Genomic DNA, 27,949 nt, shown 5'->3' with positions numbered 1-27,949 from the left:
CACCTCCTCGACACCCCCCTCCCCCTGCTGACGCGCCCGCATCTCGCCACCGAGATTCCTGTCATCATTCAATTAAATTTAGCATGCTGGGTTCCCACGAGCCACTCAAAACACAAACCCCTTTTGAGGGACTTCTGGTTAAGCTCACCGACTGTGATAAAGGCTCTGGGCAGGGATGGCTGCAGAGAATCCAGACGCCTATAGGTATGGAAAGTTCTCACACCGTGGGCCGGCACAGTGCAGCTTCCGTCTCTCCCCGGCCCTGCTTCCCGCAATCCCTTGCACTGTTCAGATTTTCTCTCCCTGCACCTCTTCCTCCTCCTCTCTGTCCTGTCTGAGCCACAAGCAGGTGAAGTTCGGGGAACTGTCTGGAAGCTGGTCTGTGCCTTCCCCGAAAGCTGAGACTAAGAGGAGGTTAAGAAAGAAAGGACAAGCGCAAAGGCAGCAGGGAGCTGCCACCCAGTGGGCCCTCAGGCGTCTTCCACCTGACGTCCACGACGACTCACTCTTCCCGAGTTAGCACCGACGACATATATTTCGTGTAGAATACTTGCAAGTTGTTTATAATTAACTTTTACCAGCGCTGGGACATTGCAACAAATACGTGAGCTCAGCGTATCCTAGCAACCCTGCCGGTGTGTGACCATCCCATCACAACGGAAGCGGAGGCCTGGTTCTCGCTCGCCCTCAGAGGACAGCAGGGCTCCCTCCGTCTGGCAGAGAAAGGGTCGCTCATCAAAGCTGGGTAAAGGGGTGGGGTGGGGGGGGCCCTCATTAAAAAAAAAAAAATCATGCACATTTAACATTTTACTCAACCTAAAACATATTCAGTTGATCCTCATTATTTGCGGATTCTGTGTTTGTGAATTTGCCTACTTGCCAAAATTTATTTGTAAACCCAAATCAATACTCACGGTGTGTGCTTGGACAGGCAACGCAACAGAGAACAGAGTGGGAAGAATCTGAGTTGCCTGACGCACACGTTCCCTGCTGGGGTTGGACAAGGAGACGCTCTGCCCTCTCGTTTCAGCTCCTACTGTAAACAAGTGTCCTTTTCGCTGTCTCTTTAGTGCTGCCACATTTCTAGCATTTCAGTGCTTCTTCTTGATGAGTCTGCTATTTAAAATGGTCCCCAAGGGCTTCCCTGGTGGCGCAGTGGTTAAGAATCTGCCTGCCAATGCAGGCGACACGGGTTCAAGCCCTGGGTCGGGAAGATCCCACATGCGGCGGAGCTGCTAAGCCCGTGTGCCACAACTACTGAGCCTGCGCTCTAGAGCCCAGGAGCCACAACTACTGAGCCCGTGTGCCACAACTACTGAAGCCTGCGTGCCTAGAGCCCGTGCTCCACAACAAGAGAAGCCACCACAGTGAGAAGCCTGTGCGCACCGCAACGAAGCATAGCCCCCGCTCCCCGCCCCTAGAGAAAAGCCCGCGCAGCAACGAAGACCCAACACAGCCAAAAATGAATAAATAAAATAAATAAATTTTAAAAATAAAATAAAATGGTCCCCAAGCGTAATACTGAAGTGCCACCCAGTGTCGCCAAGAGCAAGAAGGCTGTGACGTGCTTTGTGGAGAAAATACGCGTGTTAGATGAGCTCCGTTCAGGCGTGAGCTAGAGTGCTGTCGGCTGTGAGTTCAATGTTGATGAGTCAACAGTATATACTACATAGAGTGTCTTTAAACAGAAACACACTTAATACAACAAGGTTACGTATCAATTAGCTGATGAAAATGTGACCAGAGGCTCGCAGGAAACTAACCTTGTGTTTCCTCCAGGAACAATGGTTCAGCGCCCACTAACTCTCTGTCTGTGGGGACTTCACGGAACGTACCTACTGTGTAACAAGACTCCACTGCACATTCATCTCGCCCATCTTTTATGGGGGCCAAGGACTTAGGTTTGAGTCTAGTTCCACTGCGTGAAGATCCATGTCGTCATCACTGTGTGTCACACTCGTAACACAGCATCTTTGATTTCTGGTTTTAGATGCTTTCAGGTAGAGCAAGAACTTAGATTTCTGCAAACCAAACTAAAGCAGCATCCTAGGTTCTTATGATTGTTTCTCTCAACTGTTCACAGCTGTCTTGCCCACCCTAAATTTGACAGCAAAACAAACAAACAACAGCAACAACAAAAACCTGTCCAATCTGGATTATGTGCAAGTATGCTTAACTTAGTTTTCAGACTATTCTTTAAAAAAAAAAAACAATATTTCGCTGGCTTACAGAAAATTTAATTAAATTACAGCAAATAATTACAAGTATTACTGACATAAACAGGTTGGGGAGAAATAATACTGACCCTCGGCAGCCTGCATGTCAACTGCAGAAGGTGAGCAGGTGGGCCTGGGCAGGGGGCTGCACGCTTCTTGAGCTTTTAACCTTGAGCTTCTAACTTTAGAGTTAAAACGTTTTTGAGCATTTATCCCATATCTGCTTGCTGTTGGAGAAATGTGTGTGTCTTACGCATCTTTACGTATTTATATGCACACATATATAATGTACCAGGTACATTATAAAATATAAAAATAGAAAGTTTTAAAGGATGAGTGAAGAAAAGTCCTATTGTTTTGCCTTTGTGCCCCAGAGATCTTTCTGAACACCCCCCTCTTTTGAGACTATGGCATCAGTGCAGAGTCTACTGGCCACGAGTATTCCACGTGAGGGCATCACCCGTGGGTTGTACAAGCGAATGGAGAGTGTCTCGGAAGGTGGCGATAAGGATTACTGCCCTTCTACCGTAGCCGTGAATTTTCAGTAACGCTGAGTTTGCACCATTTATCTAGACGTATCCATCTCCTCCTTCATTCTCTTATTCACCTTCAAACCCTTCCCATTTCTGGTATCTGGTACCGAGTTTGCGCTCCATACACACGTGGCAGAATTACCTGGCACCAACCACAGGCTGTGTCCTCCGAGGAAGGCAGGTGTGGAGCAGTGGGGGGATGGGTGCAGGGACCAGGGAGTCCCAGCTGGGAATGGGGAGTCAGAGTGTGTGACCTTGGACAACTTGTTTCATCTGTATTTCAGCTGCCTGCTGTGTAAAATTTCCCAAACGTGCCTGAGATAAGAATCCCCTCGTGACCTTGTTAAAAACCAGATTCCTGGGGCCACTGCCGATGGACCGGCATCAGAGTAACTGGAGGAGGAACCCAGGAATCTGTATATGTGCAAGCACACCAGGCGCCTCTTACACCAGACAAGTGTGGAAAATTAATTAGTGAGAATTAAGCAAGAGGATCTCGAATTTATGAACAACATAAGCTACAAGCCTGGGAGAGCTCATTCCCTTCCTGCTATGAGTCTCCGTTTTCTTTCTCATCTGTATGTGGGGATCTTTAGAGTTACTGTGAATAACAGGTAACCAAATGCTCGGAGAACTGCAAGGTGCTAGACCAAATTTAACCGTTATTTTATAGCGCTAGGTACAAAAAAAAATCAGGAATAACCCATTTCCTGGCAATTACAGCAAACACAAAAACGCAGAAAAAATGGAATTTTAATTTCCAAAGGATGTATTCTCTCCTTTCGCTCTCGAGAACTTCCCAGAACAGCAGAACTTCTCCACTGCTGCTGTTTAATCTGGAGACTCACTGGGGGAAACGTGTGTTCTTTCTAGTCCTGCCTCTGCCCTGCACCCCCTGCTTCCTCATCACCCCCGTTCCCTTCTGGAGCCACAGCCTGCACGCAAATGCACTCAAGAGCCTCCTAATGCCGTGAAACGAGCCCTCCATCCACCACATCACACCTCTGTTTCCACAGGATTTCAATCAAGGTGCTCCTATTTCACTTCTGAAAGGATGCGGACTATCATCTTACAAACAAACTTCTTGAAAAGTGGCAGAGAAAATAAAAATCTGCTTTGAAATCAGAAGCACATCAAGAGGCTGGTTAAAAAGAAGGAAAGAACCCTCGTGGGAAAAAACACTGCCCCCCCCCCCCCATCTCACACTTGGACCTCTATCTGCGGACAGACTTTAAATGAAACCATTATGGAAAACCGTCACCCCGAGACGTTTAGATTGCCTTCGTCAGGCAGAGACACTCGGTTCCTCCTGAGGCCCAGTGGACGTCACTACAAATCTGCAGGTGATGAGCTGGCTGCAGGCACTGATCTGGGGCTATCTGCTAACCTCGCTTCCATCTGTCACCTTCATTAGGCCACAGCCATTGATCAGGTGGTCCACCACTCTTCCCCTCGACCCCGGTTTGGGGGATCTTTCAACCCTGCCAGGAACTCGTGAACAGCACACTGTAAAATATTTAGATGGAGTGGAACTGTACTTAGAGTCACAGCAGAGCGACTGGAGGATGATTTCATTTTGCAAGTGATCTGACGACGTGCCAGGGGGAAATTTTACAGATCCGAGAGGCTGCTTTCGGATTTTCTGGCAACGGAGATGGCCTTAAGTTGCAAACTGAGGGTAACTTTTCCAAATGGAGACTAACTTTCGCTGTCAGTAGGATAAATGCATTTAATGGGGGAAAGTGTATCTAGCTGGACGGTTTAAAGAAGCTAATAACATTCCCCCACTCTTCTAAGAACAAAACTTTCTTTTTAAATCACATACTCAAATAGATTACTGTAAAGAAAACAAAAATTCATCATTTGAAAAAACTCTAAAGGACAATTTAAGTAAAGGTGAGCTTACTTAGGAAACACAGGGACGAATGCCAATATGGACATCCTGCCTGCCCTTGGCTTACGGAAGGATGATCACCTATACGTGAGCCCCAAATCGTCTGCTCACAGAAACAGTGTTTCTGTACCCAAGGCAGTTCACCAGAGCCCACTTCACCCAGAAAGCACTTGAATCCCAGCACGTGTTAGCAAATGCTTCTCTGAGAAAGGAAGCACGTTCAGTTCAGAGTGCTGGGAGAGCGTCCTGCTCCCCCAACTGCAGGGTTCCACCTCCCTCAGGGCGGCTCTACTCCCGGGGCAGGGGCTCCAGCACTTCAGTTTACTCGGGGTGGGTGGTAAGGGAAGAGCTGAGGTTTAGGGCCGTGCAGGGTTGGAACTTCTGGAAGCGGAGGGGAAAAGCAGCTGTCTGCAGCTTATCTGCTCTGCCTGCTGTGGCACCACCTGCGGTGTCACTGAGGGGGTTTGGGGAGGTGTGAAGCAGAGACAGGAGGGGCTGGGCTGGGGGTCCCAGGGGAGGGAAATGCCCCCCAGCAGCAGGCAGGGGAGCGAGCCAAGTTTCCACTGTGGCCCCCGGGAAACAAAGGAACAGATGGCAGGACCGGGGGCTGCCAGCGCTGGGGCTGGAGGGAGGCACTGTGATCCCAGAGCACCTCCACCACGCACTTGATCTGTAGCCTGTCCTGTCCCTTCTCCTTCAGAAATCAAACAAACTCACAGTCTCTCAGCACACGGGCTCTGGCCCTGACGCTGGCCTCGCCGGGAAGAGCACACTGTGAACGTGGTCAGAGAAGGCTGACTTCCACGAGAGTGGCAAACTGCACTGATCTTGAAGCTACCCTGCCAGCCACAGCTCAGGCCAGGGATGGGCCAGGCAGCTCCGGGAAGTCCAGGAAGTACTCTCCGTTGTTAGCTGGGGCTTTGTCCTTTCAGTTCTCAGAGGGCTTCAATGCAAATGAATGATGTTCTTGTTCATGCCCAGATCCAGGACTAGTCTCAAAAAAACAAACGTCAGGATCTTAAAGTCACTGAATCGAGGACTGACACGTACCACGGCACACCCAATGGGGCAGGGCACCACGGAAGCCGTGCTTTACAACACATGCCCTTCCTTCTTATTTATTTTTTAGAAGAAAACTGCAGAATTCTGGGCTGGGGTAGGAATGTGCTATGATACACGTGCTGTAACGGCGTGGGCGCTGTGCAGGAAGGGCTGACAGTGACTTAGCAGGACGAACTCTGCAGCTCACAGTAGGGCTGACAGTGACTTAGCAGGACGAACTCTGCAGCTCACAGTAGGGCTGACAGTGACTTAGCAGGACGAACTCTGCAGCTCACAGTAGGGCTGACAGTGACTTAGCAGGACGAACTCTCACAACTAAAGGCATCAGCCGCGAAACAAGGAACGTGTAACCACTAACCAGAGTGGGTTTCCCAACTAACCTTCCTGAAGGATCTACAATGGAGGGGAGCTCGCACACACACACACAGAAGATTGAGTCAAACCAAGGTAAATGTGGAGGCAAAATCACCAGCAAAAGCATCTACAGAAATGGAAAACAAGGCCACCAAAAAGCTTTAAAGAAATTTTTTTTAAGCCTTGTGGCTAAGCAATTCTGGGACTAACTCCTCCCAGGGTTTGCTACAGTAATACTGTATCATCTGGTGACCCCTTACTTCCACATTGTTCTATCATGTCTCCCAGTTAAGGGACAGACAGACGACCCCCACTGCCACAAGAAAGGGTTAAAAAATTTTTTTTCACTATGCTAAACATATTTTTGAAGGACCGCTTTGGCAAATTTCAAACATCAGGAAACACATTTCTTTAGAATCTCAGGTTTCCCCAACAATCTAAGGGAAATGGTGTGCGGTTCTATAACTCAAAGGTATCAGGACCTTCCCAGCTTCCCGTCGTCTGGGTTTCTGTACAGCTGGATCACAACACTTGGGAGGCAGGACTCACACCAAATGTAAACAGCCGTTCAGTCAACCAGTCTTTACAAAAGCAAAATCAGATACAAGTGGCTATTTGCAACGATAAAGACTAAAGGCCAAACTGCTTTCATGTTCTCTGTCAAGGAAATGGTACCTGGAGAAGCCCCGGCATTTGCTTCCTTCTCTGTTTTACCGGAATGGGATTCCCAGAGAGCGACATGAACCCATAACTGTAAGTGTCGCAAGGGTTAAAATATTAAAAACAACACATGTTCTAAATAATAGTATCAGAAGTAAATGTTCACTGACTGTTTGTTAGTCTGGGGACTGTGGATGCTCCCTTCATCCTCACACAGGCCCTAAGTCCATTTTCCAGACGGGGAGACTGAGCCCAAGGTCCCGGGGATGCCAGGCCCCGGTCAGGCTGCAGCCGGCTCCCTGGCCACCCCCTGCTGCAGCTGCTGCGCTGTGTGTTCAGAGGACGGTCACTGCAGGTGTCCCAGCTCCTTCTACAACCCACGTCACGTCCTTAACGCCTGGGCCCCCGGACAGCGGCTCGACTGGGAGTCTTCCCGACACTCCCCGAGCAGCAGCAGGCCCGGCCCTGTCGTCAGAACCCGTGAAATACCCTGCTGAGAAAGCGGCAGTCACCCTGGCTGCTTCCTTGAGATACTGAATTTCTTGCTCATTACAGTGTTTTAATCGAGGGACTGACATTCCTTTTTAAAGGGATTCCATGCTTCATTTTCTCTGCTCTGTCTATGGAGGCAAGAGGGGCGAGTGCGAACAGCTTCTCGTCAGAGCCCCGCCCGGTTCAGACACTCCTCTCCCCTGGTGCCCATCCTCCCTGCCCTCCCCCGCTTCCCAGCCGCAGAGCTGACAGCCAACAGCTGCACTAATCTCTCCCAGTTGCTGGGAGCAACAGTGACGGCCTGTGAGAGGGCCCTGGCCAGGGGCAGCCTGCCCTCCCCACGCCCAGGAATCCGCCGGGCTGCACACTGCGTCCTGACGCCCTGCTAGGTCTGTTCGACCGAAGCAACGCAGCGGGAAGCCGGGCAGGTCCAGGGACTGCTCAACGGGCGGCTGGGGTGAGCCCAGAAGCCGGCGGCAGTCCCCACTCCGCACAGCGGAGAGGCCCCTGGGCAGGGTGGGGAGGGGCCGCCCGGACAGAGGCCTCCAGCTTCCGGCCAGTCAGGGGGCGGATCTTCTCCTCCCTCAGCCCCCAGCAACGTTTTAAATCTGCCCTCCACCTGGCTGAGCCTCAGACCCCCGGGGCTCTTATAGGAGATGCTGAAGAGTATTCTGTTATACCCTCTCCCTATTTTTAGGATGACATTTAACAAGTGTGGGACCAGCGCCATGCCAGTCAGTCTTAGGGTCTCCCTGCAGGTGACGGGAGTGTGTAGAGGGGGGGTGGGGTGCAGGGCAGGCGGTCGAACGTTCCTTGGAACACTTGAGAATCCAGAAGAAGAAGGTCCTGGCGACTCTCCCCACCTCTGGCAGCCCGCCCTCCATGCCTGTGGGCACCTGCCCTCCCCTCCGTGCTGCCGCGTGCCCGCAGAGCCCACTCGGGTCCCCACCTTCCAACTCCCCATGTAGATTTATGGGCATCACCATAACGTTTTCCTCACAGACGACCAGGATCGGTAACTGGACTGGACTGAGGACGGCCTGCCCCGGGCAAGCGCCCCAGCATCCAGTGTAAAATGCCGTGGGAAGCTTTCCGCCAACCTATCCGGCTCCCTGGCTCCCTGGCTCCCTCTGCTTGGAAAACAGGCTGCTGGCCTGTCTGGCCCTGAACTGACCCACTTCACTCTGCTATAATCGCTCTTACTCTTTGCTGACAGCCCTCAAGGGGCCCTGTCTCCACTGTCACCGCTTTTTTCTTAAGTCTGGTCAAGGGCCTGGCACGCAACAAGCACTCCTTCATTCGCCGGATACGTTTTAGCTGAACTAACTTAAAGATTATTTATTACCCGATCTCCTTTAATCAAGAAGCCACGTAAGATTATACAATAACTTTTGCCAAATTTCGCCCCCAGCTGCAGCCACAGTGCCACCGTGACTACCCAGAGGTCCCCCCGGCCCAGCCCAGCCCCCATTAGCCAGAGACTAGTCATTCAGACACAAAATGGGGAGGGGGGCGGGGTCTGAGACAAAGCCCTCCCAGCTACAGGTGGGCTTGTCCTAGGCTCGCACCTATCCATGGGCCGCCGGGGGCTCGGAATGTGCCTCTTCCAATTGAAATGGGCTGCGATCATGCCCCACACACCAGATGGCAAAGACTGTATGAGAATGAGAATGTAAATCACGTCACTGACGATTTCTGTACTGACATTATATCTTGGATATATTACTATACCAGCAAAGCATGATCAATTTCAGCAAAGCATGACCAATTTGGCTATTTCTTCTTCCTGTTTTAGAATGTGGCTACTAGAAAACTTAAGGTGGCCCTTGTGGCTCTCCTCCTGTTCGCACTGGTGGGTGCTGACCTGGACTTCCCTCCCAGCTAACTTTACTCAGGGCAGCGGACAGCCTGTTACTCTGTTCTATTCTTATAACCAGGCACGATATTCAACACCCAGACACCCTCACACAGGGATGTCCTCTCTGCATCCACCTGCTCACTGAACACTCTGTCACCTCCAGTCCCAAGTGCCAGCTCCCACCAAGCCTCTGCTTCTCCTGTCTGGGGGGCTGTACAGAAGGGCCAGGGCAAAAACAAACCCGACACTCGGAGCCAGAACCACTACAGTGGTTTGTGTCTTCCTTTTGCTCTACGCTTACACTTCGTTAACTTGAAACACAAGGCACTGCAGGAGAATGGCCTCGGCGTTTACATGAGTTTGGATTTCCAATGCTTTTTATTAAGGAACAACGGGCACCTTGCCAGCTTTGGGGGTGGGCGGTAAGGGCAGGAGAGGGAGAGAAAGAAGCCAACAGCTGTTTCGAGTTATAAACTTTCTGTCTAATCTGGTAGCATCCCACTGTGGTTCTGCTGCCTCTGGGGTTTGCAAATGGAGCTGGTGCCTATTTTAGCTCTGGGTTAACGAGCAGCCTCTCCCACCAGCTACTGTCACGGTTCGCTGCCTGGCTGGGCCCTGCCGGCTCATGCCCGTCCCCATGGCATCCTCTGATGGCAGGCCATTACGTGGAGGGCAGAGCAGAGGGGAGAGAAGGGAAATTAACTACGTTCTGTAATTAACTCCTTTGGTTCCCAGGCACAAGACCCACCCACACAGCAACAGCCGCCAGACCGGGGATGGCATGCTTGCCCCCACCATGGATGCAAGGCAACCTCTTCTCACGCCACTGCCGGGAGGGGCCGAGCCCCCCACCAGGCTCAGAACTCCTCCAGTCCGCCCTCCCCAAACAAAGGATGCTATCACCCAGTGGGCAGGGAGGACCTGAGGCTTAACTTCACAGCCTTGGCGTCACGGCAAGCGAATCACACACCAAGTCATGTGAAACAGCGAACCAGCATCCATGGCGCTTCCCGTCTCCATGTGCTCCAAGCAGCCAGCAAAGCCTGTCCCCAGATTAGGTGCCGGTCCAGAAGGCCCCACTCCAGGCGCACCCACGCCCTGGTGCCGGCCAGCGCTAAAGGAGGGGACACCCGATCTGCCTCTATCATCGCTATACACTGTGCCGTGCAGGCTCCAGCTGCCCAGAAATCTCTCTCGAGAGTCATTTTCCCTGTCGGACAGAATCATCTAGAAGAGGGTAAATGGGTAGTTCCTAAGATGGTATCTGATCACAGAATACAACAACAAAGTGAAAGAAAACCTCAGGAGGAACCCAGAGAGGAACAGTGTGTGGACTGAGGCACCCTGCAGCGCCGGGTCAGAAGCGCTGACGGGGGGCGGAGGGTCGGGGGTCGCAGCTGCTATTCCTGCCTCTGCCCACGACTCACCACGTGAGGTCTGTCTGGTAACTTCACCTCCGCTTGCTCAGGTCCTGCATCTAGAGAACTATTCCAATAGTCACCACCCACCACCAGCCCGCGTCCTGGGATGCTGTGAACGTTAATGAAACCATGAAGTCAAGTTCCTGAATCTCTCAGAATGACAGGGCCCACAGAAGGAAGAGCCAAGTGCTCTTTCTTGGTCGACAGAAGAACAACTGCTAAGAGGCAGGTTTCAGAGTCACAGAATTTCAGGCCTGAAAGGGAACACAAGGACGATCTGGTCCAGCTCTCTTTCAAGGCTCAGATGCAGCTGGCCCAGGCCCCATGCGGGCAGAGGCGGGACAGGGACCCAGGGGCCTGGCCACCAGTCCGTGCCTGCCCGTCACATCCAGGAGTCTCCCAAGACGGGGCAGTCACCTGAAGACGTGTTCTAGCACTTCCATTGCTCAGAGTTTAATCTCTCCATAAACTCTTTTTTCTCTCTAATGGAAAAATGTCATGCTAATGTGATTAAGGATAATGATTATTTGACATGACTCTATGTTACTGGACAATTAGGCTTTTTCCCCCAACACAAACATGTTTAGCTGCCTCAGACCTTTTCACTCCTAAGTCACAACCAAACATGTGCCCCCAGGAAGGAAATGTGGTCCATGTATTGGTGAGTCAGACAAACAGATGTCCAGATTTCTGCACTCGCAAGCTGTCTTCTGAAACCCAAAGCTGCGACCACGTACGCACTGGCCTCCGCTCTGGGGACCTTCAGCTGCGCCTCTCAGGACGTGCCACTTTCAAGTCTCACGATACCAGAGGCTCCCCTACAGCGCCTTAAAAATGATACAGTAGCAGTTTCAGAGAGGAAGAGGGTACCTGCTCAGCAGGAACAAAGGGCTTTCTGCCTGATAAAAACGTAGGCAAGAAGGTCGGGGAGGCAAGCCGAGCTCCCCCGACCCCAGCCCCAAATTCTACCGGAGGTCCGCCTGGGACCACTGAAAATCAGAAAAACTATGTGGAGCCTGGACCAGCGGAACCATCATCTTTGCTGCTACTGCGACGGGCTTCATTCAGGTCCCGTGTCCCGCACGACAGAACTCTGTCTTGCCCCCAAATGCTCTCCTAGGTTTCTGTGCTACCAGCCCATTCCAGACACCCACGAGCACCTGATCTGCCCTCCCCGTCCTTATCACACACACGGGCGCAGCTAACGACCATTTGGGCTGCAACACCTTGTGTGAAGAAAACGTGCCTGCTGCCCAAAGCCCGGTGCTAGGAGGCTACCCGTGGGCGGGGGCTCATGGGGATCGCCCGGGGGCCCCGCCAGGAGTGCAGGAGGCGCCGTGACCCCGGTGAATCCTCCCGGGGCTGCAGCCACCTGCCCTGACCCCTCTCAGCCCCACTTCCAGCCCCGCGAGCACTCTGATGGGCCTCACTAATGGCCTCACCGCCCAGGCTGGGGTAACAGGAGGTAGGCCGCATCGCACATCACAAGGAGGAGCCCCAGAGCACAGGCCCGCCCCAGCCTCTCTCCTACCGTAGCGGGTTATCTGAGTGGGTCTCCATGTGGGTCTCCAGCCCGTACTTGCACACGAACTCCTTGAAACACAGTGGGCAGTGAAACACTTCATCAGCTTTCTTCTCCAGGTCACCCGACTGCCTGTCCTCTACCATCTTAGGGGAAAGTAAAAACATCAGGTCACAAGGGAGGGCTCCCACGTGGTTTGTTTCAGAGAAGCCGACACTAAATCCAGAATCTGAAAGGTAAAGGACGCCTCCCTCCTAGGCATTAAGGATGTTACTGACCCAATGCTTCATGTAACAAAACCTCACCCAACAGCAGCACCCACCCACCCACCCTCAACCCACTCATCCATTCAGCAGATATTCACGGAGCACCTAGGACCTGCCAGGCACCGGGAATACGCGAGTGAGGACAAAAGAGTCCCTAATACTCAGGAACCTTCCATGCTAGCTGGAGAAACAAAAGCCTGAGAACAATGAAACAAGCCCCTCAAATCACCAGTGGGCTCAGCGGGGGCTCTTCCTTCCACAAAGGAAGAGCAACCAGGCACTCTTTTCTCCAGAGACCTTATGAAACAGTGCAGGGAAACAGAGGTTAGAAGCTTGGGACGGGTGTCCGCCAAGCCCCCAGACTGCGAAAATAAAGGCTGGAGGGATTTCTGCCAAGAGTCCCTGGGGCAGGCACATCTGTGCTGGGGGCAGAGAGGACCTTTTTAGCAGGCGCTGGGTCTTCCTTCTCTGACTCTGTATCGTGACTCAGTTTCCTTTTGGAGGACAGCCGCCTGCGCTTCAGTGGGGACGGAGGGGCTGCAGCCGTAGCGCTGCTGGGGTCCTTCTCATGAATCTTCATATGCCTGGAAAGAACACACACACAGACAATGTGATTTAGCAAAAACTGAGTTGGTTTATTTAAAATGTTTTATATTTTCTATTTGGGCACTGGTAGTTAAATTTTCCTTAGTTAAGAGATACGGGGTATAATTTATACAGTGACTTCTTTTTAAAAACCTTATAATCTCCTTGAACCCCTCGTGAAGCTCTCACAACGAAGTGCTATCCAAAAACGTGGCTCAGTGCCTTGCTGTCTGTTGGAAGATATTCATGAACTTCACTGGCACTAATGAGATAAAAACAAACTATTTGATGATCTGTTCTACTTATTCAGGCAAGCTGTACTATTTTAGGGCACATAATTCTATAGACAAAAGAAGTCCCAGGTACCACTAGTTCACAAACCAAGAAACCACTCTGTGGTCCCAGAACCCACCCCCTGTCTACCAGTAGAATGTGTTCTCTCTCTTCTGCCTCTGGAAGCATGTTGGGGGTCAAATTTGAGAAGTGCTGGCCGAGCACATGTCTGAAGTGCCTGAGACCTGAAAGCCTGCCCATGCTCTCCAAGGTCTTACATGGATTTGCAGATCATGAGAGTAGCTGGGACAATGGGATAAGTTACGTGTTGCAACCCTGACGTCTATAGGACTAGGAATACACATACAAGAAAGTATTATATTAGTATGCATATGTCTGTTCCAAAAAGAGAGTTTTATGGGTGACCTGACTTAAGTGACCTTACATTATCAAGTTCTAAAACAAACATTCTAGGAACCAGGTCCCAAGAGCTATAGGGAAAGAAAGAATGGCATTACAAAAAGAAAGTCTCAGTTTCCTTGCTTTGTGACATTAAAGGTTTACTTTTCCTAATGACAATCATCATCGGCATCATCATCTCTGACCGGGGTTAAACTGTGCCAGATGTGGGAATGTAGCCACAGCTTTTTATAAATAACCCTCTGATGGGATTATCTTACTGGAGACGTTCTCAGGAATGGGAAAAGACAGCAAGTTTTTATAAACGATCCTGTCAGACTTCTACAAAGAACTTCTGCTCAGCTCAAGCTCACATTTTGCTGCACCTTCTGTACAGGAGACAGGCTGGGGATAAAAGGGCTGAGAAGCTCATGAACCACCAGCAGCAACAATTCAGGCTCTCAGGCCAATGATTCAACGAGACGGCTAGGCAACACCTTTCCCACACACAACCTCTGCCCCCAGACACCCGTGAGTCCTCCTTCTATGCGTGTGTGGAGGTAAGAGCTAGGATCTCCCTGGTTCTGGCCCTACAGACGTACTCTAGAAGGTGGAGGGGTCCCCACGCCAGCCTCTGCCCGAGGAGCACCGGCCCAGCATCCACCAGTAGGCGAGATGTGGCCTAACCTCTGAGGAATGGCATTCAGGGAAGGAGGCTCAGGCCAGCCCTCTGTTCTCTTAGGGGGAATCAGTGTGGTGAGTCAGAAAGATCTAGTGGGAGAAAATGGAAAAGAATCACAGACAACCATCACGCCCACAGCCACATAATTCCTTGCTTAGATTATTAGGGGAGGATGCTTTATTATTAGTTCTTGGTCACCTAAAGCCTTGAGAAAGTTAATGGAGACAAACAGCCTTGTTCTATGTACCCCCTCTATTTCAACGCGATTGGGAGCTCAGGAGACCATCACTTAATATCAGTGTTTGGAGAAAAAAAGAAAGGCTGGCAAGTTTCTTTCGACATTTATTGTATGGCACATTCCAATTTTAGAAATGTAAAAAAAGTTTTTAGGCATCTAAGAATTGAGGAAGTATGATAATACTATGGGATGTAAATTAGTACCAAACCCATCCTTTCAAGAAATCACTCAAAATGAATTTTAAAAACGAATATCCTTTTCTACAGCCAACAGGCTACTTGTGCAGATAAACATGAGGCTACGATAACCCACGAGGATACTGGAAATCAGAGACTGGCAACTGTAAGCAGCCCACTAGCGCATTTCAAGCTATCAGCACACCTTTCCTGTCAATATGACACTAACAGTCACAAGACTGATGCTTTATTATCTAGCTCCTGGGATTTATGACAGAAGCTGTTTTCACAGAGCAGAGGAAGAGGGGGAACTGGAGCGAGCACGCAGTGAGGACCTGCTGGGAGCTTCACCCAGATTATGATTTCCATTATGCAGATGAGGCCGTTGAGGTGTGGAGAGGCTGACATGCCAGGGCCTCACAGCTAGGATGGACCCAGGTGTGCCAACTCCAAGGTCTGTGCTTTTCCCCCAAACTGCCTTTAAAGGCCGAGCCTTTGCATCTCTGTTCTAGATCACGGATCACGGGCTGGACACTCAAGGCTATTCCCTGAACCCTGGACACTTCTTCTCTGAGTGACTGTGGCCCACAGTCTTGCAGTTGGTACCAAACTCTAATCTACGTTCAACAGGAGAATGAAGGGCCCACAGGTCAGGCCTGGACGCTCCCACCTCCAGTCCCGTGTCACCGCTAACAGCAGGGGGATGAGACCAGGTCAAGGCCGTCTCTGGGGCTTGGTGGCAAGCATGAGGCTTCTGAACATACCAGGCACTCCGGCTCCCCCACTGAGCCCAGCTGGAGCCTCAGTTCAAAGCTCAAGCAATGCTCCATTCTAGGGTTAAATCGTGCTTGTTGGCCAAGACACAGGGGGTTCCCAGTCTGTCCTTCCACCTATGGGATGGCCAACTTCTGGAGGCTCGTTTAAGAACTTGATTCAGTCAATAACTGAGCTGCCAGGCGCTGGGATCTCCGGGCATTTCTGAATTTGGATGTGATCTGCAGTTAAAGACACTCCCTACCCTGACCCCTTCTCGTCTTCCCTCCAGTAGCAGGAGCGGCCACAGGAGTGTCAGTTTCCTCCCCGATGCTCACAGGAAGCGTGGCGAGTCACCGTGATGAACCACTAATGGCCTCTTCCCTGCAGAGTGGCCAGAAACAGAGAGGAGGGTGGGCAGGGAGGAGACAATCCAATTCCTCTTCTTTACAAGACCTGGGTCTGTTTTTCTTTCAGGTTTTATTTCAAGGGCTAATTCACCTAATTTCCATGTACCCTAAGAATCAACAAATTACAAAGAGCCTCAGGACTGGAAGGGAGGTGAGATGCTATCCCACCACCCACGCAGCACAGAACGTCCCTTAGCAGCGTGCACTGGAGACAACGTCATTCAGTTCAGATTGAATGCTTCCAGCAACGAGGACATCTCCATTTTCAACAAGGCCAGCTGTTAAAACCATCTTCCCCATGTCGAGTCAAAACTTCCATCCTTCCTTTAAACGTCTGTCTGACCTCAGGGGCGACACAGAGTCAGTCCACCTTCTCTTCTGCAGGGCAGCCCTTCAGATAGTTCAAGGTGAGGTCTGCGTCTCTCCGAAGTTTCTCTTCCCAAAACTGAACAACTCTGGCTCCTTCAGCCAGCGCCCTCCAGCTCTGCGCTCCAGTCTGCTGGTCGCTACTCATCTTGGAATACTCTCCAGTTTGCGAATATCCTTCATGAAATGTTGGATCAGAAGTGAACACCAATTTGGATGTGGTCTGAGTGCAGGGCACACAGAGGGCTGGGATGACCACGCCCTGAGGTTGTGTAAACGGAGCTGGGGTTCCCAGGTGTGTGGGTTTTGTTTTGTTTTACTTTTTGGACGCACTGCACAGCATGCGGAACCTCAGTTCCCTGACCAGGGATCGAACCCCCTGCAGTGGAAGCTCAGAGTCTTAACCACTGGACCCCAGGCAAGTCCCCAACCCTGTGTGTTTAACAGCAACGTGACACCCTCAGCTCGTGCTCAGACCCCCATGATTCCTTTGTTCAAACTGCTGTCAAGCCCTGCGCCCTCCATCCTGCACCTGAACACTGAACAGCTGTTCACTTTCCAGGCGGGCAAGGACGAGAAACATGCAGCAGTGCTGTGGTACACAAAGCTGGCTCTCAACACTGTGGATGGTACTGAACACTGGTAACAACCTTTCTGCAGAGTAGCTGAGTGACAGGGGTCTGAATTTTAAATACATATGCCCTTTACTCCAGTGATTCCACTTCTAGAAATCTGTCTCGAAAACTAATAATTGGACAAAAGTGCAAAGATCTACGCACAGGGATTGATGTACCATTATACCCACAGATGGATATACCGCAAAAACCACCACCACAGGATTCTTGACTGGCTGGTCGTAACATTTTACACTGGCCACCCTGCTTTCCCTCTTGCCCTCCTGTTGTTCGTTCTCTACAAGGCAGCCAGAGTGAACTTCTAAAACATGGATCAAATCAGACACTCCTCCACGTAAATGCCTCTGATGGTCCCCTCTTAGATCTGCCTACTTCTTGGGCCTCCTTTGTCGGCACCCTACCCCGATCCAAGGTGCTTTCAGACGTAGTGCTCTCTCCAGGTCCCTCAAAGGCATCCAACCAGTCTGACCCTAGGGCTGGTGCACTTGCTGCGTGCCCTCTACCCAGGCTGCTCCGCCCCCGGCCTTCCAGGGCTGGTGCCTGCCGTCACAGCAAGCGCCCCAGCCCACTCAACATAGATGCTCTCCAGCCTTCGACCCAGTTTTACTTCCTTCACGGCACATACCAGTAACTGGAAATACCGGGTATTTACTCGTGTGACTGTCTCCTCGGCTCAGACTGAAAAAAAGTTTCATTATAATCTTGTCTCTCCTGTTCTCTGCACTCGCCCCTGGAGATGCACAGTGAGTGGTTAATAAATAGCGGCCAAATGGCTGGATGGATGAGTAGGCGGATGAATCAATCACCGCTGAATGGACGGATGGATGGAGGGAATGGATGGACGGATGACGTGTACGCAGAGAGCCTGCTACACTTGCAGCATCACTACCACATACGTCTTCAGGTTCCAAGATAACTTCTCACTCACCGTACTAGGATTTAATGGGCACTAACTTGATATGAGATGGTATAGAAAACAGTGTCACAGTGAAGGGACCTCGATGAAGAACACTCCAAAGATCAACACTGAGGACATGGGGTAGTTTTTTCTCTTATTGGAATTCATCTGTGTTTATGCATTCAAAACTACACCTACATCCACAGCAGAGAGAAGTTGAGGTAAAATCAAAGTAAACATCTGTTTTCTGCATATAATCCTAGAAATTTCCTTTGGAGGCATGCCACATCGACTGTAGAAATCCTGCCACATTGCGGTCTAAGGAAGGCATTTTACCAGAACTCTTTCAGGAGTCAAGGGAAATTTTCTCCCATTCCTAACACTGCACTCCCGGCCCCCTCCTGGGAGGTGGGGGGACTCTTCCAGTAATGAATAAGGACAAATATTGCAGATGTTTTTCAAACAAGGGGAAAAAAATCTAAGCCTGAGTACTTTTCAGGAGCCCACTTTGAATTCTGGGGTGGATGTATATTTTCAGCTCAAAGTTTCCCTCCTGTAAATGTTATTATTTAACTTCTAAAATGTGAAAAGATCCATTTTGGCTAGGGCGGGATGTCTGTAAGAACACTGAACGCATCACAGCTAAAACAACCTGTACAAGAGCTGAGTGCCAGTCTAGTAACTCAGAGCAGACAGACCAATTCCTAAAGCACATCCCTCCCTCCCCCCACAACTTCCTCACTTCCAGTGCCAAATACAAGAATTTTCTACTGACCGTTCTTAGGTGTGATTTGGAAATGGAGATAATCCCTTAACCATTCAAGCACTGGCTTGCTCTGAGAACGAAGCAGGAATTTAGTAGGTGAAAAAGCAAATTCAGGTGGGAAGATGGTGTAGTAGGTGGAGAGACCATGTGACGGCAATGAAGCCTTGGGGTGGTCTCAGAGCATCGAGACGTTTTAGATGATACCACCTAATAACCATCCAGTAACCACGGAGACCCCACTAGTTACTTAGGTATGTTAGCTTCAGATTCCACACCTATAAAATGGGGATAATACTGCCAGTCTTCCAGAGCACTGGTTTGCAAACTGTGGTCCTCCAACCAGAAGCATTGGCATTTACCCAGGAGCTTGTTACAGATGTAAATTCAGGCCTGGCTGAAGACCTGCAGACTCAGAGACTCTGGGCCAGGGCTCGGTACCCTGGGTTTCACTCCACTGATACCCATGCCTGCTCAAGCGTGACAACCACTGGATCCCAGTTACCTTCTTTAACCGTTCACACTGTTCACAGGTCAGTTAACTATCGGACTACGATGTTGACATTTTTTGGATATAAGCATTAAACCTCTCCCAGGTTCACTCTGCAGTTTACCTGCACAAGTTTACCAGGTATAAATACGTAACAAAAACGGGGAAATTTAACCTTCTTATCTTGGGGGTAAAATCCCTTGAAAAATTTTCAACAAGTTTAAAGGACCACCTAGTAGAAGGTGTCCCCATGGTAGGTCTCAAACCTTCTTCAAGCTTTCCCGTGTCTAATTTATGAGTGAAGGTCAAAGTTCAGGCAACATCTAGACACTTCCAGTGTCTGCTCACTTCTCAGCCTGAATTTCCACATAGGTTTTACTGATCCAGGGGCCGAATCGTCTGAGTGAATGGCATCATAAGGAAGGTCACTCTTTCAGTAAACAGGACACAAACCGTACACAAAACCAGCACCGAGCATGGCTCAGGGCCCCGCCAGACTGAAGTCAACAGGTTCGCACAGGTTTTCACAGCCTGATTATAGACACCTCGCCATCCATACCCCGTGCTAGCTTTGCTTTTACAACAAAGCCCTGTGATAACCACAGAGGGAATGAACGAGATGAAGAGGCATCGCACCTCTACGACCTATTTTTTGGGCGAAAGCAAAGTAAGTCTCCAGAAAGATTTGTGTGCGTTTCCCTAACAGATGTTTAGGGGAGGAGTTTCAGGGTGCGGAGCCGAGAGTGACGCCTGTAAGTCAATCACGCCCTGTGCTGGCAAACGACGGGGTGGGGGGGGGGAGTGAAGACAGAGGTGGACAAGGGGCCGGCGGGGGAGCTCTTCCCCGTGTGGCCCCACCTGTGAGCCCAAAGGCACCTTCTGATGATTCGGGTGTTGCTCAGGTTCAGTCATGCTTATCCAGAAGGCAGGTCACGCCAGCTGTGCCAGGGTGTGGAGGAAGGTTTGATGGTGGTGTAAGCAGCCTTGCAGACTGAAGAGACAGCACCCTCGGGAACGTCTACAAGTCAGGCCTGAGAGAGGCGCAGACCTCAGGGAGGCGCCCCCCCACCCCGCCGTCCGCAGGCCGGCCGCGGGGATCCTCTGCCAGGAGCTCCTGGTGGCTGCCCTGGACAAAATGCCTGGAGGCTGCAGCCCGCCCCCGGGCCTCTGCCACGTGGCTGGTGGAGGCCGCGACAAAGGAGGTTTCCTCCTCCTGCCCCTGCCTCCACTCAGGGGCAGAGCATGGCATGTCGGCCTTTCCCCACAGCTCCTCTCCCCCTGACCCTAGGGAGACGCACCCCAAAGCAGAGCATCTCTCTCCTCGTGCCGACCGCGGCCTTGCGCTCTGCTGCTGCCACTGCGAGGGTGGTTTGAAACTGTGGGAGAAGCTAGGGAATCTTAACTCGAGGCAGATGTATCCGGGGGTCAGGTCCACGTTTCTCGTTAACAAATAAATGCCTCTGCGCTCTCCCCCTCCAGAGCTCCCCAGCCCAGAGAGGCTCTGCAGCCCGACTCAGGGCTCCAGCTCCGGCTGGACCTGATTTCTGCTCCCCTGTCTCTGGGTTCCTTCTCCATCTTAGTCTCGTGGGAGACCCTGGTACAAACACTTCCTCACTGACGGACAGGGCTGGGGTCACGCCGCCTGAAGAGTATTTCCCCTCCCGTCCTCGCTCTCCCGGCCATCCTTCAGGCAGGAGTGAGGCCACCTTTGGCTGCTGCGTTCCTTCCCTACTTTCATGTTGACACTGGGAGCCACTGACTTCAGAGCAGAATCGAGGGACACGCTCTCTTGTTATCGACCGTCTACTTAGACAACAGAGGGCCCGTGCCGCTCACTCTCAAGCCCCGTCCTCCTCTCCTGACTTTCAAATCCAGCGCAGGGAGCTTGGCAGTCGGCCCACGTCAATAAATATCAACTTGTAAAAAAATCTTTATTCTAGACCTTGTTCCTAACAGCCATGCCTTTGAATCCGAATACCCTGAACCCTCTTGTACTTTTCCCCCTTTGTCTGCCCTTGTTTTGCTAAAATAATCTTTCATTTGTTATAACACTCTCCATGCATTACTTGGCTCCTTTGTTTATAATACCCACAAAGACACTGAGTACCTACTTCCATGTAAAATTAAAGATTCTGAAAAAAAAAACTAAAGACCCCAGAGGCTGGATGAGCTGACTGCTCTCGCACGCAAAGAGAACTCTCTCATTCACGCAGAGCTCAACCAGCCTGCTGGCCGGGCCCATCCTGTGTTAATCCAGAGAATGAGAATGACCGCTTTCCCCCTTGACAGCCCCTAGGTATCTCCGGGCGGCCGTCATGTTGTGCGGACTCTTCCCTTCCCTGGGCTAGACTCCTCCATTTCTTCAACCTTCCCATACAGCGCGGGGGCCGCCCCACACTCAGAGCTGGCCCTGTCCCAAGAGTGACTCGTATCTATGGTCTTGGGTGATGGGGGCCCTCCGCTGGGAGCCATCACCTCCGAGGGAAGCACCTGCCACCGCCCCCCAAGAAGGCCCTTCGGTGGCAAACAGCTAAAAGGCCAGTCAAGCGAATTCCCAAACCAACGCTTCACGGTAGAATGGAAATGCGCACGGCACCCGGACACTTCCACAGAGCCCAGCTATTCACATCCTTTCTGGGCAAGGAGGAAGAGAGGACTACCTGGTAATAAGGGGGTGCCACGGCACCGTTTGCTGCCCCCCAGCCTTTTCCAAAAGAGGAACAAGCAGTGCCTGCGCCGGGCCATTTGAGACGGCCTGCCACACACCGCAGGGAGAAGGCAGGTGTGGGCGTGGGTGCAGGAGATCACCACCACTGCGGGGACACCATCCTCTACGCCTCAGGGGCCAGCGAGAGACAGAGAGAAAATGAACAGGGCTCCAAAGACAAACTTCACCTGCGAAACGAACTAGATCACAGGGCCCCTGTCTGTGACTGCAGTCCCTGCTATCTAAGTGGGATAAAGGCTGGCCAGGGGTGACACACAGGACCACATGATGTGCTGTGGGGGAAGGAGCCCGGGAAGGAGGGTCCAAGATGTGCTTGGGCCTTGGCTAAACTCCGTGCCACTGCAGACCTCAGTCTTCTCACCTGCAAAACCGGCACAGCCTCCCGAGGGCGCTGGGTTATATAAGCTCAGAGAGTGAGACTGGAGTGCAGTCACGGCATCCCAGTGAACCCATTATGCAACTGCATCTCCGGTTTAAGGAAACACAAACTCTCTCCCCACTGAAGGCCAACAAGCTTTCCGTCAACCCAGAGCCCTGAAGGAAGCAGAGGAGAAAGGCCACCAGCACACACAGACGCCCCAAGGGAGAGAGTGGGTATCCAGTGTGGTAAATACACGTGCTAAGATTTTTGTGCTACTTGTTCACATTTTTTTGGGGGGGGGGGCGTGGGGTGCAGAATTTGCTGCTAATCACCTTCCTTAACAAATCAGAAAAACGTTGACAGTTTCGATGTTTGCTAGCACCAGCTTGTTCAGCCCAAACAGGTTGGACAGGTTGACTATTTAAACAAAGGCGGAAAAATGCAAGGTATAAAGCAGGACGTGCTGCGTGGCCTGCAGCCAGCACCCTGCAGGTTTAAGTTTGTGATCTAACGCTGGCAGTCAGACTCGCCCTCTCCCGCCTTCCTCCTCACCTTGCTACTTGCACATTATAAAACTAAATGGGACCCACACTCATGATCTGCTCAAAGTTCTCGGGCCATCAGACGAGGGGAGTGTGTAGAGGAGAAGAGGGCAGAGGCCAGCTCCCAGGGCCGCATCCCACCCCAGCAAACACACACCTTGCCTCCCATGACCTGATTTCCAGCGTGCACAACTGCCAGGTTGCTCAAGTGTGGGCAAGCAAGGGTGCTCCAGGTTTTGATGCCATTCACCAGTTTTACCTGGTGCAACTGAGCTTTCGAAATAGTTTGACAAGGTAGGTCAAAAATACCAAATCACCCGCACCCAACATTTCTTTTGCGTTTGCTTTATCTCCAAAAACAAACTAATAGACAAACACCACCTCTGCCAAAACAGAAGAAAAGCTAAGTTGTAAACCTCAGCATCCAGGTGGCCAAATGGTACGAAATGATTTAATTAGGAAGCAGATCATAAATGCGAGAAACAGTGATACAAGGAAAAACGCTTGGCTGGTGTTTACCACCTCCCTGCGCTCGCTCCGACGGTCCTATGAATAAACTCTCTCCAGCATAAGTGAACTTGAACTGGTCCTTCAGAGGAAGACGCAGAATCAAAAGTGAGACACAGCACAAGGACATTTTTCAATTAGCCTTTCAAAAAAGATAAAATAAAATAAGCTGTGCTGGGGTGTCCCTGGTGGCGCAGTGGTTAAGCATCTGCCTGCCAATGCAGGGGACATGGGTTCGAGCCCTGGTCCGGGAAGATCCCACATGCTGCGGAGCAACTAAGCCCGTGAGCCACAACTACTGAGCCTGTGCTCTAGAGCCTGCGAGCCACAACTACTGAAGCCCGCACGCCTAGAGCCCGTGCTCTGCAACAAGAGAAGCCACCGCAATGAGAAGCCCGCGCACCGCAACGAAGAGTAGCCCCCGCTTGCCGCAACTAGAGAAAGCCTGCGAGCAGCAACGAAGACCCAACGCAGCCAAAAATAAATAATTAAAAAAAAAAAAAAAGCTCTGCTGAAGAGGTTAAAGGGGTATTAGAATAGAGAAAACACAAAGTAGAAGGAAAAATATTTTGGAGGATGTCAGTCTAGCAAACACAAAACAGGCTGCACAAGACAGTGTCAACTGAAATGGGTAAACTTCCAGCTTTGCTATTTTCTTACACTTTGTATCTCATGTGAAGAATAAAATTCTGTGACAAATCACTCTGACCTGTTCTTTTTCTCAGAGAAGAGTGGTAGCTTTCTACTACGTGCAGATTTCTAAAATGTAAAGTAAGAATTCTGAAAAGGACCACAGACTCTCATCTAATAGTGTAAGTGCAAATCCACACAAAAAATGTAAAAACACCACAGAACAAGAAATCCAAAAAAAAAACAGAAGTGTTCAAATAATAATGAGGATGTGCACAATTCAGAAAAGGTGTATGGCACACAAAACCCTGCTCTCACACCGTCACGAACGTAGGACGCAGCCTGAAATCCTCATGGTCGAAGGGCACAGAGTCTATTTTCTTGGTTTTGTAAATACTCATGCTTACCGGCACGGAGGAGTGACTAGTGGGTTAAACTTTCCTCAGGGAGAAAAGAAAGGAAGGGAACTATAATTTGTCAAATATCTTACGTAAGCCAGAGGCTTGGGTATATATTATACAGCATTTAATCCTCATAACAACAACTTCTGTGAGCAAAACGTCACCCTCATTATAGATGAAGAAACGGAGGCCCTCTTCCCCCTTCCGTGGAGCGTCCTTTATCAGCCACAGCCGGAGAGGAAGGAAGAGCTCTCAGAGGACCCACAGAGAGGCCGCCTCTATTTAAACAACTATTAAGTTAAAATAAATGCATACAAATTTCAATTCCAGCCAATGAGATGAGAAGAAAGGCTAAAAACGTTTAAATATAGTCAAACAATAAACTCGTTTGGTGAAAAATTAATAATGCTACTGGGGGAAAGCGGTAACTTAGACATTTTGCTCTGACAAATAGATTTACAAATGTTTACTCTCGAGGGGAAAATTCTCAGCCTTTTAATAATGTAGACTCTCAAGACAGTGAAAAGCATATTAAGTGGAATGATCAGGGAATGGGGTATTATACTTTAACGACTTTCTTTTTTCTGGTTAAAAAGAAAAAAAGTTTCATCCCTTGTAATAGAAAAGGCTTTCTAAACTGTACCCGAAATATGTCTATTTCAGTACGGAGTACTAAATATACCGAAACTGCCTTGATACCCAACTGCTATCATGAAACTACCATATAGTCACCGAACACCCACCAGATGTGAGGATCACATGTCCAGCACAGTTCATACAGTTGTGCTGACCGTGTATACGACATTAAAATCTCATTCACACAAACCCCTCAACAATCTTTAGAGGGCTGCGATATTTATCATCTTCTAAGTGGACCTGAATGTGTAAAGACCTCTGAGCGTCCCAGAAAGGTATTTTCTTCTGATTTGCCTTCCCCCCTAAGGAACATATACTTAGTTATAGATAAGAAAAGTGTTATTACATAATCATTTCCCCCTTCTTTTTTATAGAAATATTTCCAAGGAAACAAAATTTTCAGTCCTGGGTAGGGTGACCCACAGATTTTTATCCTAAAATAATTTCTTTGCATGTGAGCTGACCCAATCCCTTCCTTCCCTCCAGGGAATATGTCAGGAAGCAGGCAACTGTGATTGAGACTCATTTCAAGATGGGACTAGCTGAGCCTCTGCGTGCGCACCTCCACTCTTGAGAAGTAGCACGTACAAAACTAGTGACAGGGTGCCCTCAGAAACTCGATTATTACGACGACTGATTTTCACAAGGCCCTTCCTCCTGCTGGGCTTGGAGGGTAAAGAAGTGACCCTCCCGAAACACTGTCCTACGTCTGCTCCTTCTGTCCTTCAATGCCGGCCACCTGTTCAGATACCCAAGTTCAGCTGTACATGCCAAGGGCTGGCTGTGCCTAAGCATCTGAGAGTAGTGTGCTAAATTCAGAGCCTCCGCGGTCTCATTCGTCATGGAATAGGTCACATTTCTGTGCAGCGAATGTTTTTTTCCAGCATAATAGGAACACATAAGCCTCTGTTCCTGAAGACTGTCCATTATCCAGCGGCATCCTCAGGGCCTGTGTCTCCTGTACTTAGCAATGGACAAAGGCACGCCCATTGCAGGAGGAGAGCAAAACAAGCAGGTGACACTCCAGGGATGTCCCTGCCTCACCTTCTAAACACACAGCTGAAATGATAATACGTCCCTGCTCTCTGGAGGATGCGTTATCCTCCAAAGGATATATCTTCCAAAGAATGCAGAAGTTAGGAAAGCTTGCTCTGGTCAGGGTCTCTCACCTGTGTGGCCTCAACATGATTCCATGACTCTCTTTACAGCTTAAAAGTCTGGAGTTTGTAAGATGAGGAGCAAAGTGGAAATTAATTTCTTATTTTCCAAGGCAAAGTGGAAATTAGTTTCCTATTTTCCAAGGCAAAAGAAAAATACCCATTTCAGAGGTCTGATTCTTTCCAAATGAGATCCACTGCAACCCTCTCAAGTATCATCACTTCTTCATAGCTCTGCCGTCCAGCACTTTTTGGAAAGTTTTGCAAATTGCAAAGCTCAGTGCCCTTTTTCCTACACTGAGCTCTCCCAGAGGGCGTGCTCTGGCTCAGTTTCCCAAGTTTGTTTTGGAAGACAAGCACTGCTCAATCCAAATTTTCAACATGGGAGCAACTGATAAAGAGTTCTGGGAAGTTAAAAGCTGGAGCCACAGTGATGTTTCCGTGATACATGTTTTGCACTGTGATGGCAGCCTGTTATTCTGCTCAGGAACTAAGCTGTGGTTAGAAAGGTTTGGGATAAAGGATTTTCAAACCTCAAAAACATGAGAATCCGCAGTCAGGGAAGTGGTAACTTGAAAAACTGTACCAGATACGGTAATAAATTGAGACGGTCTCTCCCCCAACCTTTTTCAAAATGAACTGGAATTTGCATCACTCTAGTGTCCCTAGTTGCCAAATATACAATCAGTTTTAAATATCATTTAAATGTATTTACTGGAATTAAATTATAATAAGTTATGGGCTGCATCAGAGCTACAGTGCAACTATCAACATGACAGCACATAAGAATTTAATCTTCTCTCTGGTTCTGTGAAGTTTATTTTTCTTTTAGTAATATGATAATTCTACTGGGCTGATTATGTGCTCATGGTCCTCTCATGAAACTAAGGTGAAGGAAACTCTACAAAAAGGCCAATTAGCCTAATAAACAAAGATAACAAACACATTTATAAAATGACTAGTGGCCAAAGGAGATACAGTGAGTTGCTTTACAAAGTGGGTGACTGCAAAGAGTACCTCACTATCAGCTAGGAATAACCTGAGATTGAAAAGGACATAGTTCTGGGGGTCCATGCTGTGAAACGTAGAATGAGGCCCTCTGGGTGCTGAAGCAACAAAAATCTGGGCTGGAACCCAGATCTGCCTCCTACATGTGGTGCTCAGCGATAAACCTGGGGAAGGTGGGGCTTATCCAAGAGAATGTGCACACGGAGGTGTGCAGCATGCATGCGTGTGCAGATGACCTTTGGAACAGGTGGGCAGGAGGCCAAGGGAAGGGGCACTAGGAGTCCTCAGACCAGCTTTGTGGAATCGGGCCTTGGAGAATCAGATCTAGAAATCTGCATCACAGGGGCTCATGTCACGGCAGGGGCCTTACTGAATCTGCACCCCCGAAGGGGGTGTACTGCAAACCAGAGCCCAGAGCCGTGTCACATGAAACTGACACAGGAAAGGAGGCCCAGGGCAGGTTAGAAACAAGGCAGAACAGGGACTCGGGGGTGGGTGCACCGGCCTGGGCTTAGCATGGGCTCCAGAGCCCCGACCTGTGAGCTCCTGGCTCTACTGATGGCAGCTGCGGCTGCAGACCTTGAGAAGCAGCAGCAGCCGAAGAAAAATGAGAAACAGAACTTTGGTCTTGAGCACCACACACACAGTCCACTGACCTCCTTCCAGGCTTTGGAAGTGAAGCAAGGATGCAGCTAAGCACAACTTGGGTATTCACTCTTCTTTTTTAATCCCTGCACACACCTCCCAGGGCAGCTCCGGCCCCTGATTAATGTAACACAGGTATGTGCTCAGGAGAGATCACAGCTCACCGTTCGAGTATCAGATTCTGGAACAGATCCACCAGGACAAATAAATCTAACTCTACTCTTTCTGGCACATTTTTGTCAGTGTTTTCACATTTTTATAATTTTTCATTTTCAAAAGTACAGATTCACCAACAAGTGAAGGTGGTGATGACTATGACTGATTACCGAACACCAAATGTTCTTTTAACTCATTGTTTGCAATTTTCTACAGGGAAGACAAAAATAAA

At 49.9% G+C, this 27,949-nt stretch overlaps 1 protein-coding gene across 24 annotated transcripts in view; it reads right to left on the bottom strand.

Annotated features, from left to right (window-relative positions):
• Window positions 1–27,949, bottom strand: part of RREB1 (ras responsive element binding protein 1) — a 175,531-nt gene that overhangs the window by 25,351 nt on the left and 122,231 nt on the right. For 22 of the 24 annotated variants that reach the window (XM_082413261.1, XM_082413264.1, XM_082413279.1 and 19 more), the window contains 2 exons: window positions 12,718–12,862; window positions 12,022–12,158 (listed from right to left, as the gene is read on the bottom strand). In XM_082413261.1, coding sequence (XP_082269387.1) covers window positions 12,022–12,158; window positions 12,718–12,862 — 282 coding nt within the window. Of the gene's footprint in view, window positions 1–12,021; window positions 12,159–12,717; window positions 12,863–13,016; window positions 13,126–14,222; window positions 14,307–27,949 lie in introns of all 24 variants that reach the window. The other 2 variants (XM_082413271.1, XM_082413270.1) reach the window with 2 other exon arrangements.

The sequence above is a fragment of the Balaenoptera physalus genome, assembly GCF_965194825.1.
Source record: "Balaenoptera physalus genome assembly, chromosome: 11".
Lineage (NCBI taxonomy): Eukaryota > Metazoa > Chordata > Mammalia > Artiodactyla > Balaenopteridae > Balaenoptera > Balaenoptera physalus.
The sequence above is the reverse complement of the archived record's forward strand: the minus strand, read 5'-3'. Positions and strand labels throughout refer to the sequence as shown.